Here is a 15,238-nt window from a genome sequence, read left to right as displayed (position 1 = left end):
TGCATGCATAAACAGGAAAAGTGTTTGCTAATAAGGTTTGTCTTAACCAGCTGATAGGGCCATAGCATGCAGCATTCTTGCACATTATCTAAGCCTCATATTTATGCAGCTTTAACTTAACTTTTTAATGATCAAAACTGTGGCTGTGAGTTTTGTGTCTAAAGGTGTCATTAATCTTAATTTAATGAGTTTGAATGTAATAGCGCCGGCTCTAAAATCTGCTCACCTTCAAAGATTTTAATTAGGCTAGAAAGTCTGAAACTTCAATTGTTTTTTACTTTTAACTTCACGAAAACCAGCCCAGCCTTGCATCTTCCACAGTGTTCACCATGCACCAAAATCCCCCGTGTTGCAGCGCATGCACCAGTCCAGTGCCCCATGCAGCATTCACCGACAGCTCTTGGGCAGTTCCATCCTTAAATTGACAGGGGCGAACTTTCCAATGTCATTGTCAGACAGAGAAAAGAAGAGAGAGGGAAAGAGGAGTGAGGAGGTAAGTGAGATGAGGGAAAGTGGGAGTGATACTGGTGTAGTAGTGGTAAAGTTTAGGGTGACTTGTGAGACAACAGTGACCAGGGAAATAGAAATCGACAGAATATAGGAAAGAAAATGGGGTATGGGGGAGGGGGGGTGATGTGATGTGACAGAGGTGAGGTGTGGGAAAAAAGTGAGAAGGAGGAAAAGAGAAACAGATAGACAGGACAGCAGTTTGGTACGGTCGAGGCCATGCTCTGTGGCTGCGTCTAGAGATGAGGATGACTGGATGAATATGGGTCAATGGCGATGATGGACACTGCAGCCACCAGATCAGATCTCAGACAGGAAGTGACAGATGTGTTGATGTGGAAAATGACAGCAGTAGCTGGGCTTCCATCCAAGTCCTTTACAAATTATGAAGCATCAACACAGAATGGGCTAATGGAAACTAACATTTTATGGTGATATCTTTAAAAAAAACAAAAAAACATACCTAATGTAACTCTTATCACATCTATTGTGTTATTAAACAAAAATTCCTTGCTTGGGCAAAAACATAAAATATGGCTAACAACAGATGCACAACAGAAAGTGAGACTAGGAATATTTCTTAATTGTGTTTTTTAACATTTTTAACATTTAAAAACCCTTTTTTTCGCATTTAGCCAAGGGATGGAAAAATGCTTAGTTGCATTTTATTTGTTGTGATTGCTTAAAACCTGCTCAACAGTTAAATGGAAACATAACTAATGCTTGAGATGATGAGTAAATGGGAGCTGTAGTTTGCGATGTGGTCAGCCATCATGCTCTGAGCTCCCATGCTGAGGAGGGAGGGAGGTGGGAAAGAAAATGAAAAGGGTAGGAACAGAGGAAGAAGAAGGATAAAGTGCAAAAGACAGGAAAAAGAGTGGGGGGTGGGGGAGGACAGGAGTGGGGTGGCGTGCCCTGGGTGAGCCACCATGCTACCTTGTTCCACCAGCCCTGCGGTGGTGCCGGCGGCTGCAGCCACTGCTGCTGCGGCCGCAGTTACAGAGGCTGGAGCGGTGGTCTGCCTGCTGCCCACTGTTAAGAGTCCAATGCCCAGTCACACATGGAGACAGAGAGTTACAAGGAGGGTGAGAAAGAGGTGAATGAGGAACAAAGGGTAAAGATGGAGAAAGGGTGGAGACAGAATGTGAGAGGAGGGGGGTGAGTCAGAGACATATCAGGAGGAATGTGGGAACGATGGGGGGAAAGGAAGAAAAGGTGAGACACAAAAAGGCAGAGACAAACCGGGCCCATTAGAAGGGGGTTAATTCATTTACACAGACCACTGACATAATGTGGCTGTGACACAAATTCTGTCACACATGAATCCGCTGCTCTGACAGAAGGATGAGCAGAGGAAAACTAGGAAGAGACACAAAACTCAACTTTCACCTGAGAGTCTCGCATTTTGTCTCTATGTATCCCTGAAAATAGCGTTATTGTTAGGATGATGATGGTGGTAATGACAGAATTTAGTTGGGGTTAGTGTATATTTGCAGCACTCACCAATCTTAAAGAGACAATTCACTCATACAATTCTCCTCATACCTGTATTTATCCATCCAGACTGTTTTGTTGTAAAATGCTAAATTTTGGAGACATAGGCCATATAGATGTATACTATCCAATATAATGAAACTAGATGGCTCTTGGCTTGCAGTGCTAAAAGTGCCCAAACATTTTTTTGTCTCTTTGACTGAACAGGTGCTTCTTTTTTCATGCCAGGATAATGGCTTCCATAGAACCCAAATTCCCTTAATTGATGGACTTCCATGCAGGGTCCATGCTCAGATTACAAAATAATTAGCAATTGGGGATCCTACATGAAGACCATTTTTACCTAATAAAAAAGTATCATAATAACATTTTTGTGTGCAAATTAAAACCTATGACTGGTCAACTTTGGCCCATGATCCCCACTTTGGGGAGCACTGATCTACATGGATAAATAAGACCACAGGTAAGAGGAAAATGTGTGCTTTTGAATGGGGGTGAACTGCACCTTTAATACAATAATACATTCTTTCATTTACAGTATGCAGTGTGCTGGCAATTCAATACATTGTAATCCAAGTAACACTTTGGTGGCTTTACTGCAGATATGTACTGTGGGGATATACAAATATACAATGAACAACTTCAGTCTAAACCTGAGCTTCATCTTTGCAACCTTTAATTATATGAATACTACGAGACATAACATAAATGTGCAGGGGAAATACAACTGCCTCTGTATAATGAATGATTCATAATATATGTTAAGAATGCAGTTAGTGGTTATGTAAAGCACTGGTGGTGGCTTATGCGTTGATGTAATGTGCCACGACCATCTGTTACTGAGGGTCTCTCTTTCATTTTTACATTTGAGCAATTTTCTCTTCCTCTCTCTGACTTGCTCACCAGATGACCTCACACTTACAATAGAGTACTGCTGCCTAAGGAGAGGAAAGAGAGCGAGTGAAAGGTGTTGAAAAGCAGTGACAGAGCCAGACCACACACCTGGGTCAGTGTGTGTGTGTTTGTGGGAGTTAAAGAGATGAGTGGTTGTTAAGTGGAAGTTCAGACCATTTCCCTTTACAAAGCACACAGTGTCAGAGTGGCTGCTGTCATGGTTCCTGAAGCAGCATGCTTGCGTACACACAAACATCACATGTTCAAAACGCACACACGTAGATACTGTACATGAACAGTTCAAAATTTCTGAGGAAACTGCTCTGAAGAAATCAGTGCTGAAATTGCCTCATTAAGTGAAACTAATACATAATTTTTATGGTTGAGGATACTTGGATTTTTGGTTCTCACTGTCTACATAATCAAGTCTGGATAAAAAAGGTACAATTCTTGACTGAATTAAGTCCTGTGTCAAAGTATCTCTGAGGCATTTGCAAGAGACGGGAGGGACATATGTCCAAAATTAATACATTACAGGATATTTAAAATCTACTTAAAACCTTTCAGAAAGCATTATCTCTTACAGAGATATACGTGAATACAAAAAGACAAATGCACCAACAGAAACACATCCTAAGCTTGGTGATCAAATTCAGAGTTTCTTTACATTTTTACTTCTACATCAGATTCAGTGAGTCTGTCATGTTGAACCTTTACACGGTGATGACATTTAGAGCAAGCTTTAGTACACAAAGTGAGGTACAATTACTGTCAGCGTGGAACTTTCTCAAGTTGAAATATTGGCTCAGATAATGAGAGCATTGAGGAAGCCAAAAGTTACTATCTTACACACAAATCAAAACCTTCTTTAGACAGAACCATATAAAAATATTTGAAAAGTCTGTCTAATAGTCACATTTTGTTTTATTAAGTACTTTCTACAGTAGAAAAATGGTCCTCATCACATGCACCTAAGTTTTATGACAAAAAAGAAATGCTTGTATAAAGGAAAAGGGAAACATTGAAGTTGCAATGCAATGAAATGAAAATGCGATTTTGTTTGAGGCATGCTCAGTATATCTATCTCTTCATCAAGGTAGACAATTAGGTCTCTCGCAGTGTTCACTGTTATCAGTGTTTAAGAGGCACAGGTCATTATTTAGGCAGAACTGAACAACAAAAGCAAAAGTCAATATTGTGTTTTTCTCTTTTCCATGGTGCTCAGATCCGCTTAAGTGATACTCTTCAGGATATATAACTTCTAAGCCTCCAGTAACCATCTCTTATAGGTTTTAAATGTGGCTGTGAACGTTTTGTAGCAGTCACCAGTTTTGAGTCATGGCAGTTACACTGGAGTACGTTCTGGGTGGAGTGTCACTTTTAAGAGTCACAAAGTCCTTCAAAATGGTGACATGTTCCTCAGCCAAACTGACTGTTACACATTTGCTTATATTCAAAACACATGTCAGTCTACGTCAGTGCTTAAGTATTTTTATATTACTACAGAACTCGCATGCAGACAGTAAGATACCTACTTTTGACATTATGTACATGAACTGTATAGTGTTTGATGTTAATATGAATGGTAGATTTACAGCTAGGTGAATTATGTCCAGGTAGCACTTACCAGAGAAATTTCGAGAAACCAGCATGGTAGTAAGAATGGCCCCCTGAGAGGAAAACAAATGAAGATTTTAATAATATACACTACAGATGCATGGTCACATTGGCATATCCTGTTTATTGGTAATGTGTAGATTTGAAAAGCATTGTCTGTATGCAAGACGCCTTTGAGAAGGCATAATAATGTATTGATTGCACTAGAGAACACACTTGATAGAAAAGTTTCTGCAGATATTCCATGCAATTAGGTGGAAAAAGTATGTGCATGTTATTGGTATAAATCATCAGCCAAAAAGAGAGTGAACAGAGGAATGATCATCCATTTTGCCTCTCTTCACTGAATCTTGTACATGATGTACTACAGAAATGATTCAAACAATATCTGGGCACTTTAAGCACTTACATTTGGGTCCTAGCAAAACAAAGATGAGTCTTTCCTGGGAGAAATCCTGACTCCCAGCAAGTGGAACATAATTTTATGTGCATGCAAATAGTGATACTAACATGCCAGCTAATCTCAACACATAATTTATAACCGCAGCTGATACATTTTTATAGGGCTATTAAAATGGCACTGAATTGCAAATAGACCATGGTATTTAAGAGCTGCGGAGGTTGTTGATAATGTACTCAGTTTCTGAACAGCTATTTGAGATAGCCGTAGCAGAGGCAGAACACTACTGCTGCAATAAAAATAAAATAAAAACAATATACAGTATGTGGGAGTTGTTTATAATGGTGGATCTCTTTTTATGGGAACATATCATCTTATAGTTGTTAGCTAGAGAGATGACTTCCCCACAGTCTGTCTACACTGTTATAACAACTCCGGTCAGAACCTCTACGACCCATTTACAGAACAACAACAGCAACAACAACAACAACAACTGTACACTCTGATATCCTGACAGTGTTATATGTCAGTCTGTAACATTCTAAGTGTTTTGTTTGTGATTAGACACTCTTTCACCCTTGTCTGACTACTGCATTTAAACATTTTATATAACATCTCCTACCTCGTAATAAGTTTAGTAACTCATATAAGGCATGGGCAAGTATTGTTTTGCAAGTGGTTTTCTTTTAAAATGTTATTTTTTCTGCATTTAACAACGTGGCTGGGCAATGTATCCTGTCCTGATGTGAAACTGTTTATCATCTGGATATTGTTACATTGCTGATATGACACAAGTCTTGTCTTTTTCTGCCAATTTCCTGAACTTAATAAACTGTTAACTTGTCTTAATACTCACCATTACCCACTTAGTCACTATCCACATTTCTCACCCATCAACTTGATATCTGATTGAGTTTTCCAGACCTCCAGAAATAAATAATGTGTCTCCTGATAGAGCTTAAAAACATCACTATAACATTTTAAGAACATACTGCCCAGCCCTGTTGGACATGACAGATAACTTCAGAGATAACATATTGAATTAGTTACGATTTTTCTCTTCTCTTGTTTGTGTTGTTTGCTGCATGTCTTATCTCAGCAATGCCCATCTCTTACTAAATGTGAAACGCCAGAGACAACTGCTTCATGCTGATGGCACGTTAGGTTGGATGGTCCAACGTTTTGCATGCAGCCACCTGCGTTTCTGCTTCCAGATTCCCATGTGCTGGAATTTGAGCCATGCCAGGACTGGCCAAAAGCAGCAGGGTGACAGTGACATGCTCCAACAGCTAAGCTGTTGCGTCCACACAAAATCAGTCAGCAATAAATCAGCATACAAGGGAAACTATGCATGTGCGGTAACTCTGGATCTGAGCTGCCTTTACATATAACCTCAGCGCCAAGTCAGCAGAGGAAGCACTAGTATGTATGTCATCACCATCAAACTCTTTTCATGTTTTACTCTTCAGTTCATCTTCAATTTAGAGCAATACTGATAACCATGAAATGTGCAACAGCTCATTAGAGCAGAGGAGGACGACGTGGGAGAGACTGAGCATGCAAACAGACCTTGAGTTTCCTCCTGGCATTGAATTTCTTCAGGCACTCCACAGTCTCCTGTCTGTGCATCATAGACGCCACTGTGGACCGTTGCTGGGAGAAGGAAGAAGACAAGACGGAGCAGGAGGAAGAGACAATGACAAATAGAGGAAGATTTAGAAAGAGGAGGAAGAGAAAGATGAGAAGAAATAAGTTAATCAATGTAGTTGCTGCAATTCAGCTGGTTGTTTGTTCTTGTTTTTATCTAGGTGGGCAGCAGTGTAATAAGTTGTGTGAAAAATAGCCGCTGACTGAGATACTTACGCAGACCCATGGGTGCTTGAGGGCCTCCTGGGCAGTGATCCTCTTAGCTGGGTTGATGGTCAGCATCTGGTTGATCAGGTTTTTGGCCTCTGGGGTGACTGTGTCCCACTCTGGAGAGGGGAACTAAAGGGATAAAGAACAGTATGACATGTCTTAACATTCAATGCAGTGTTGAAACGACTGATTAACCGATGGACAGAAAATTATTTGCAATTATTTTGATAATCAATTAATCGTTTAAGTAATTTTTCAAACAGTCACATCGAACATTAACCTGTTTCAGGTTCATGAATGTGAGAATTTGTTCTATTTGTAATATGTGTCATGACGTCACAAGTTGTTTTGTGGACTACGGTTTTGATGCCTAGTGCTTGTCATTACATGTGACTTTGTGAGTGGCGTATCTGATGGCGAACTGTTGGCCAATATTATAAGCCTGTCCAAGAACAGCCCCTTGCAATTTGTAAAGAAATTCCAAACCCATCAGGTTCTGTTGTGTTTAGGTAAAAGTGTAGAGGTCTGTGTCCTGTGAGCCCAGAATCAGTGCCAGAGAGTCAGTCAGCTTCTCTCTCTCTCTCTGTATTTGGTAGAGACTTAAATGTGATCTAAGGTGAGGCTCCCTCTCTTGTACCCCCTGAAATATGAATGAGGTGACCGAGTTACGTAACTGCTGCCTAAAAGGAACAAGGGCAGTGGGGAGGAGGGGACAACTGAGAGGAGAGAAGAGGAGAGGAGAAGAGCAGAGAGGAGACTCACATCATAAGCCCCAGCCTTGATCTGCTGGTACAGCTTGTGCTGGTCCTCATCCCAGAAAGGAGGGTAACCCACCAACAGGATGTAGAGGATCACCCCTGAGACACAAGCATACACAAACACAAACACAAACACACACACACACACACACACACACACACACACATAAACACATACAAACGCACTATTTGTTAGAAAATGTGTTTCAGTATTTCTGTTTTTGCTGTGCGTTCGTGTACAATTATCTGTGTGTGAATGAGTGTGTGTCTCTCTACAACTCACCGCAGGCCCAGATGTCCACAGGTTTGCCATATGCCTCCTTCCTCAATACCTCAGGGGACAGGTACCCCGGTGTGCCAGCAAATCCTGCAGTAAAAACACAAACACACATACAAACAGACACGATTGATTGACATGTTCAAGGCAACAGATTGCCTATCTGCTCTCGTCAGATCAGCTTGTAAAGAAATCAAGATTATCCTCAATAAGCTAAAACCGACTCATCCACACAATGGCCTCAGATCTTAAAGACAGATTTGAGGCTGATCTTCAATGACTTGCAAATCTGCTGTTTAGAGAGGTGACATACAGCCTGAACAGTGTTGATCTGAGACTGACATGTTCACCCTACTCACTATTAATCTCAATGTAGGAACATGAGTTTACCATCTCCGATACAAAAAATAACATAAACAGTGATGATTTAACTAGGGGGAAGACGATCATTTAGGACCATTCTTGGTACAAAATCCATATTGGTTCATCACATACCAACCCCAAAATACTACATAAAATCTTAAGTATCTTTCAATGACAAAGATGTGGGCAGCAAGTGTATAATACAAGCCAGTCGACACAAGCAACTTTTGTTAACATTTACAATGTAATTTTATTGCATTATTATATTGTCATTGTGTTTATAATATGGGGCATATATTGTAATATATCCTTAAAATGTTACAATGTTACTTGAAGCTGTAGCTTTAAATAATTACACATAGAAAATATAAATGTAATGAACGGTATCCGCTGCACCTACCAAACCAGGCCTGCTGATCCCCCTGCACTTCTATGGCTAGGCCGAAGTCGGCCAGCTTCACTGCAGCATTCTTACATTTGCTTGCTAGGAGCAGGTTCTCTGGCTAGAGTGAAGAAGGAGAGAGAATTAAAGTTACCAAAGACAAGATAATGAAGTGCGGAGGTGCAAAACATACACACTGTCCTAGTGGGGGAGGAGCTGGGGGTAAAGAGCTATGCATGCACCAAGTCTGTAATGACATTCATACAGTACATTCTTATCAACACTGTATTCTAAATACATTGATACACACAGATATAGATGTCATTTGAATAACTTGCATGGAAACATAAGGCTGTACGATACGATATAGCCCACATTTCAGCACAGAAAATACAGACTAACTTTCATTGTACAGTCTTGTGTGTCCAAGTAACTCAGTTAGTCTGCAGTGCTTTCTTGTTCTAGCCTCATGTGGAGCGCTGTGGTCTATAGGCTCCATCTCTGTGGCCCAGATAATGCAGTCAGCCTCATTATTCTCTGTCAGAAGAGGGTTCTAATAATGGGATGCTATCCCCACTGGCCCCTGTTCCTTTTCACTGTGTCTCTCTATATCTCTCTCAGTCTCACTTAATCATGGCCTCTGTAAAAGAAGCGGGCAAACTTGAATGACAAATAAAGTGCTGTGGTGGGAAATACTAATATAAAACACTGACTCTAATATTCATTGGTGCCCATGGTATTCAGGATGTTGGAATATCACCAACTTTGAGTTAGTATGGCTGTTAGAGTTTGAGAGGTCAGCAAGGCTAACAAGTTAAATCATATATTTTAGCGTGGCTAGACTAGATTCTTTGGCTCTGCCCATGTAAGGTTTGACCCCACCAGGAAAAAATGATTCAGAGCAGCTCTGCCTCCAAGTGTAACTCACAACCCTCATCTACAGTCCTGTGTTTGGTGAGGTGCAGTTTTAAAGGGCTACAGCCTAGTTTGGACTGAACTTGTTAGAACTATGTCAACAGTAACATCTGCATACCAAACGTTTGACAGATGTGGATCTTAAACAGTCTTGCACCTACACTGATTTGGGTTTTTACTAATTGAACCGAGGTCCACTGTGTATTGTTACTCATAAGATGTTCTCTTCTGCTGTTCAGGGATTAAAGTCTCTTTGATGTAACTTATGCAAGTCTATGTTCTCTGCCAATTAGCTTGTGCGATCCTGAAATTCACCACTGTAAAGGACAACATAAGCACAAACATACAGCATGAGGAGAATGAGGACATTATATTTAGGCTGCATTTCTGTCATTGCCTCCTCTGCATTGCAGCAGTGTATGTCTTTGCGCCCTCTGCCTTCCTCCCTCTGCTCTCTCCCCTTAGCTAATTTGTCTAAAGGCACGGGAATACTGAGTGCAGATACTTAAAAGTGAGCTTTAAGAGCCATTGAGCCCATAAGTAAAAGAGAAGGACATGAGCAAGTGAGAGAGAGAGAGAGACCTTGAGTGAGCAAACCGGTAATCCTAAGGCGCTGTGCCTACCTCGTGTCATCACATTCCTACAGCTCTACCACTTGGTAAGGCTTTACTCTTTTGTGAACGAGGGAGTTAGAACTTGCCAACACTGCAGCAGTAAGATAATCCCTGAAAACGGATGTGGGTGGATATTCTGGTGAAGCATGCGCTTCCTTAAAAAAGGTGCATAAACGCAAAGCAATACATCCAAGCAACGTGTTCAAGCAGCAATAGCCATCACTTTCTGACATAAGTGCTTCTTCCCTCTCCATCTCTTTAGCACACACACACACAGAGCTAAGCACAATGGTGACTAGCAACTGATCTGGTTGAATGAAAGAGAGAGGGAGGGAATTATGAAGATAGAGAAAGCTGTAATCGAGAGCAGTTCATGAGTGGGTGTTTCAAATGGAATGATACCCATCGTTCTCTCTTCCCTTTAAATTCTCTGTCTCTAGATGACCTGGAGCTGCTGTGGCATTCCTGATGAGTTCCTTCAGAGAAAGTGCCAGAAATATAGACATCCATCGGCTGACTCATTATACAGTATGTTATCTCGAATTAAATTACTCATCCAGTCTGTGTGTCTAGATTGAAGTAAGGGCTATGTCTCATTTAGGGATGTCAATGATTAATTATCAATTAAGTAATCCCAGTTAAGAATATAACCGATTAAAAATGTATAACCAGCAATCAGAGATGGGTACAAATATATCAAGTGTCTTGTTATACATTACAAATACTAGCTTATCAAATAAGTCAAAATAAGATACAAATGTATGCTGTGAGAAGATGTATTTTTTTAAATAAAAGTGATTTGTAATGTTAAAAATAAAGAGAGAAGTTCTATACAGAATTTACATTATGACGTTTTAGACATTCAGTAGACTCAATTTGGATTTTGATGAGCCAGTTGTTTAATCACAGCAGATAGCGGCTCCACAATTATGATGAGGTCATTATTTTTTGTTAATAGGTTCATCATTGGATATTGCAATGAACATAGATCATTTTTTTCAAACACATAATTGTATCATAAAGACTTGGAAAACATACCTGATCAAAAAATAAGTAAAAAGGCTCCAGTGTGATTCAGTGCAGTCTAAACACTATCGGGCAATCTAATGTCATTTTTTTATTTTTATTTATTCATTCTGGCACGTATGAAAGTTTGGTGTGTTGTCATCTCATTTGCCATAACCCAATTCCTAATTTGAGGGATCTTGTCACCCAGACTGTGCTCAGTCACCACAGTATGACCTATTGCATGAAATGCTCTCCAGCGCTTGGGTGTGAAACCAGATAGGTGTGTCGGCTAAATAAAGAAATAGCCACAACAGTTCTGATGAACACAACACGCCTTCGCCAGAATGCAGGGACTGACATTTGCATACTGGAGGTCTACTCACAAAGTGCATAAGGCACAGCAAGTTGCGACATAAAAGCATGCACACAGAAATACACGGGTAGGTTCAACACATGACAGCAAGAGGACGAGAAACAGTTTGATTTGTTTGGACACTTATTCACACACAGCTCGTCAAATTTGAGGTGCAGATTTGTTTGCGTCACAAGCACAGCATTAATCTTATGTAAACCCAAAACTCAGCAAAACTTCTGCTTAATTGTTAGTCAGTTCACAGTCAGCAATCACATTAAAACAAGGCTACCACTTACTGTACAATCTCACTAAAAATGTCTTTTAACGCTCAGCAAAAATACTTGAGAGCACAAGTTCTACAAACCATATGAAATATGTGTAGGTTTATAAAATATACATCAGCAATTCCACATTTCGAATATACTTGTAACCAGTTCAAAATTAGCAACTGGCTTTCAGTTTCCAACTCTTAATAAGACTGTGCTACCTGCTAGTCAGCTGATATAAACAAATGTCACAACGTCACAAGTCAATAGCAGTTTAGAGAAAATGAGCTTTCACAGTTGAAGCAATGAAGGTCATTAAGTGATCTATAAAGGTAATTGAAAGCCACAGGGTGTCTCAAAATCAATAGTTAACATATCTCTCTGACCAGAGGTCAGATTAAGTATCCTCCTGGGCCATCTTAGATGGCTGGCTGTGCAGTGACAAGATGCTGTTCCAAAAAGGCTACAGAGCGGTGGCACTGGTCAGTGCGCATGACCAGCGTTGCATGCTTGAAATTGCAACAGACAGGGAGAAGTGGTGTTTACACAACAGTAAAAGAAGGTGACTCTATAGAGCTGGAGGCTGCCTATGGCAGGGCAGTGCCAGAAAAAGGTTGGAGGTGGTACTGGACAATCTCATAGTGATCACCACAAAGCTGAAGGAGCTGTTCTAGGTCTGTCTGAGGAAAAGTAGCTTGGCCTGATTCTAAACAGCTGTCTAACCTTACAAATAACACTTGTCTCGGACTGAATTGTGTTATATAGAGTTAAAAAGATCACAATTGTAGTGATATTATACAGAATTAAGGGGGAATAAAATTATTTAAAACACTCTGAGTTCTAAGGCTTTGCAAGTGACATTATATCCACAAACATTACAGTTTCTCAATTACTTGTCAAACACAAATAACACAACCACAAAACACCTTCAAATTATATCATCACACTCTCAAGGGACAGCAGGGTGATCCCCATCACTCACCTTTAGGTCCCGGTGCACCACACCCATTTGATGGCAGTGAAGCACCGCCTCCAGGATCTGCTGGATGCAATGACTGCATGCAAACACCAAGGGGGGGCGCATGTTAGTCTGAGCAGTGCTACAATCCCGTGCAAAGGCCAAGGGGTATGGGGAGGGAAGGTGTGGGGGAAGGTATGATAGAGTAGGGGGGATGAAGATGTACAACAGGGTTCTGAGAGGGCTCTTCTGTTGCCAGGCATCACACTCTGCTTTTTATTGGCTTTGGCTGACCCACAAGTAAACAACATTTGTGATAGATGAAGCCAATTAGGGTATACTTAAATAGCATCCAACTAGTTAGCCACATGGGCTAGCTTAGCTAACCACTATGGTTCAAATGTAATGGTTCAAATTGAAGCTTCCCTCAAAAATAACCCAAGATTTAAATTGGCTTTCATGTCAGGTGAGGTGTCCAGGCGGACAGCAGTCACTATGGTTTTTACTTAGCTGGCCTGCAGGGGCATAGTTGTGTGCTCTGCAACAAAAGACTCCTTTGAGTGGATCTATTCTGCAACTAACCCATGGATTTATTATATGATCTATGTTTCAGGTACTCTTTTCTCCATAGATGAGTATATCTATAGACATACTCATCAAGGAAACACGGTAGAGTTCAGTTGGCTGCAGGTGGATTCTAGATACCCCGACCCCCCTCCATGTTTTAGCCAGCAGGCCTTGGGTGATGATAGAGGGTGTGAGAATGTGTCTGGCCATGGGGGGCACAGAAGGCGTTGATGAAGGAGGTAAGGGAAGGAGTGAGTCATTGTGCAATTAATAACATTTAAATGATGTGTCTGGGATCAATGCCATGTCTATTGCCGGCCTCACTGGCCCCTGCTGACAAGAGCTGTCATTCTGATGTCAGTTAGCTGCCGGATTCTAAAAATAAAAACCCAAAAGTCAAAAACTGTGTGAGGGACGCAGAGGGATGACTGAGGTTTGAGTCTATGCAGAGACTAGATGACACATCTGAGCAGGGGAAGAAGGGACAGGTAAATATGTGTGTGTTTGTGTGTGATGAGACAGACAACGAGTAAATGTGTGCGTAAGGCCATGTGCATTGCCTGGGTCCAGCTGTGGGAGGTGTGGACTGAAGCGGGGCTGCACATACTCAGTTGCTCTGTCTCTCACATACACATGCACAAACACCTGTGCTGTTGGGGATGTGGCCATCAGTGTGGAGACAAAAGTTGACCGTGCATATGTGCTTCCTGTGCACTGACAAGGTCTAAGTTCATCAAAGTTCAGTGAGGATTGTGCATGAATCAAGTTTTTTTTTTTTTTTTCAGTGCATCAAAATAAAAATCCATCCCACAATTGTTAACAGGCAGCTGTTGGTAGTTAAACTTGCATTTCTGGATCAAATTATGTTGTTGTATTACACAATTTTGTATTTCTAAATATTTAATCCCGAATGCACACCACATGAAATTAGGCATTTTTTACTTCTTCTCTGATGATATGCAATACTGTTCAATGATACTTGATAAAATCCAGTTTGGAAGAGGCTGTTTTCATGCCCAATGGAAGTCTGACAGACTACAATGTAATGCAATTTTGAATAAGGCCACAAACAAAACAGAAAACAGAAAAGCCATTATATGAAAAAATATAGCCCAAGACCGAGAAGCTGTTTAAACAGAATCATCATTGTATAGCCTTTGAGTAGTCACAATAAAAGGCTACTATAGGTGTAGTTTTATTGACATAATTGTACAGATATGGGATAGACCAATTATCGACATGGTGGATTATTGGGGCCGATATTCACCATCTTTCCAATTATCAGCTTCAGTGATTTTTCTGTCAGATTGCCGATAAAATACACTAATTTAAAAATGTGCTACTTCAGCTCGGATGCAATATCTTCTGACACAATGTCCCGCCCACAACACTATCACAGTGAATACGGGATAAACAATAAAATAACATGAATCTGCAAAGTAACTCCAGTAAAGTACATCAAAATTGTACTTAGGTTCATTCCATTACTAAACTTGATACTAAGATTGCTTGTGATTAAATTGAATAAGAATAAGAATAATCAGTGAACTCGATTCTTGACAACTAAAACAGAAACTAAGCTGTAATTAGGGGGCCGTTTGAATCTAACAAACATGAAGGAGCCCTAAATCTGACTTACAGTAACAGGGTGTAATAAAATGGGAGTCTGGCCAGTCTGTGTAATATCATAACATGAGACGCGAGAGAGACAGAGAGAGCGAGAGAGAGAGAGAGAAAGAGAGAAAGATAGAGAAAGAGAGAAAGAGAGAGGGCGAGAGAGAGATGGACTGGCATGACTGTAAAGTTCAGGGCTATAAATTAGAATCCTGTGTCTTGTTTCTAAAGGTCTCCCAATGAATAAATACTAGGCAGGTCACATTTACAGCCCAAATGCTGAGAGCTCTGTGTGTGTGTGTGTGTGTGTGTGTGTGTGTGTGTGTGTGTGTGTGTGTGTGTGTGTGTGTGTGTGTGTGTGTGTGTGTGTGTGTGTGTGTGTGTGAGCGATC

At 40.7% G+C, this 15,238-nt stretch overlaps 1 protein-coding gene across 48 annotated transcripts in view; it reads right to left on the bottom strand.

Moving 5' to 3' along the window:
- camk2b1 (calcium/calmodulin-dependent protein kinase (CaM kinase) II beta 1) overlaps positions 1-15,238 on the bottom strand; it is a 69,515-nt gene that overhangs the window by 29,243 nt on the left and 25,034 nt on the right. For 20 of the 48 annotated variants that reach the window (XM_037096988.1, XM_037096965.1, XM_037096968.1 and 17 more), the window contains 8 exons: positions 12,690-12,762; positions 8,568-8,670; positions 7,811-7,894; positions 7,532-7,626; positions 6,776-6,898; positions 6,482-6,565; positions 4,523-4,565; positions 1,444-1,539 (listed from right to left, as the gene is read on the bottom strand). In XM_037096988.1, the coding sequence (XP_036952883.1) occupies positions 1,444-1,539; positions 4,523-4,565; positions 6,482-6,565; positions 6,776-6,898; positions 7,532-7,626; positions 7,811-7,894; positions 8,568-8,670; positions 12,690-12,762 (701 nt within the window). The remainder of the gene's footprint in view (positions 1-1,443; positions 1,540-4,522; positions 4,566-6,481; positions 6,566-6,775; positions 6,899-7,531; positions 7,627-7,810; positions 7,895-8,567; positions 8,671-12,689; positions 12,763-15,238) is intronic. The other 28 variants (XM_037096972.1, XM_037096979.1, XM_037096976.1 and 25 more) reach the window with 3 other exon arrangements.

This window comes from Acanthopagrus latus, chromosome 5 (assembly GCF_904848185.1).
Source record: "Acanthopagrus latus isolate v.2019 chromosome 5, fAcaLat1.1, whole genome shotgun sequence".
In the NCBI taxonomy this organism is placed as follows: domain Eukaryota; kingdom Metazoa; phylum Chordata; class Actinopteri; order Spariformes; family Sparidae; genus Acanthopagrus; species Acanthopagrus latus.
This window is presented reverse-complemented; position numbering and strand designations above follow the sequence as displayed.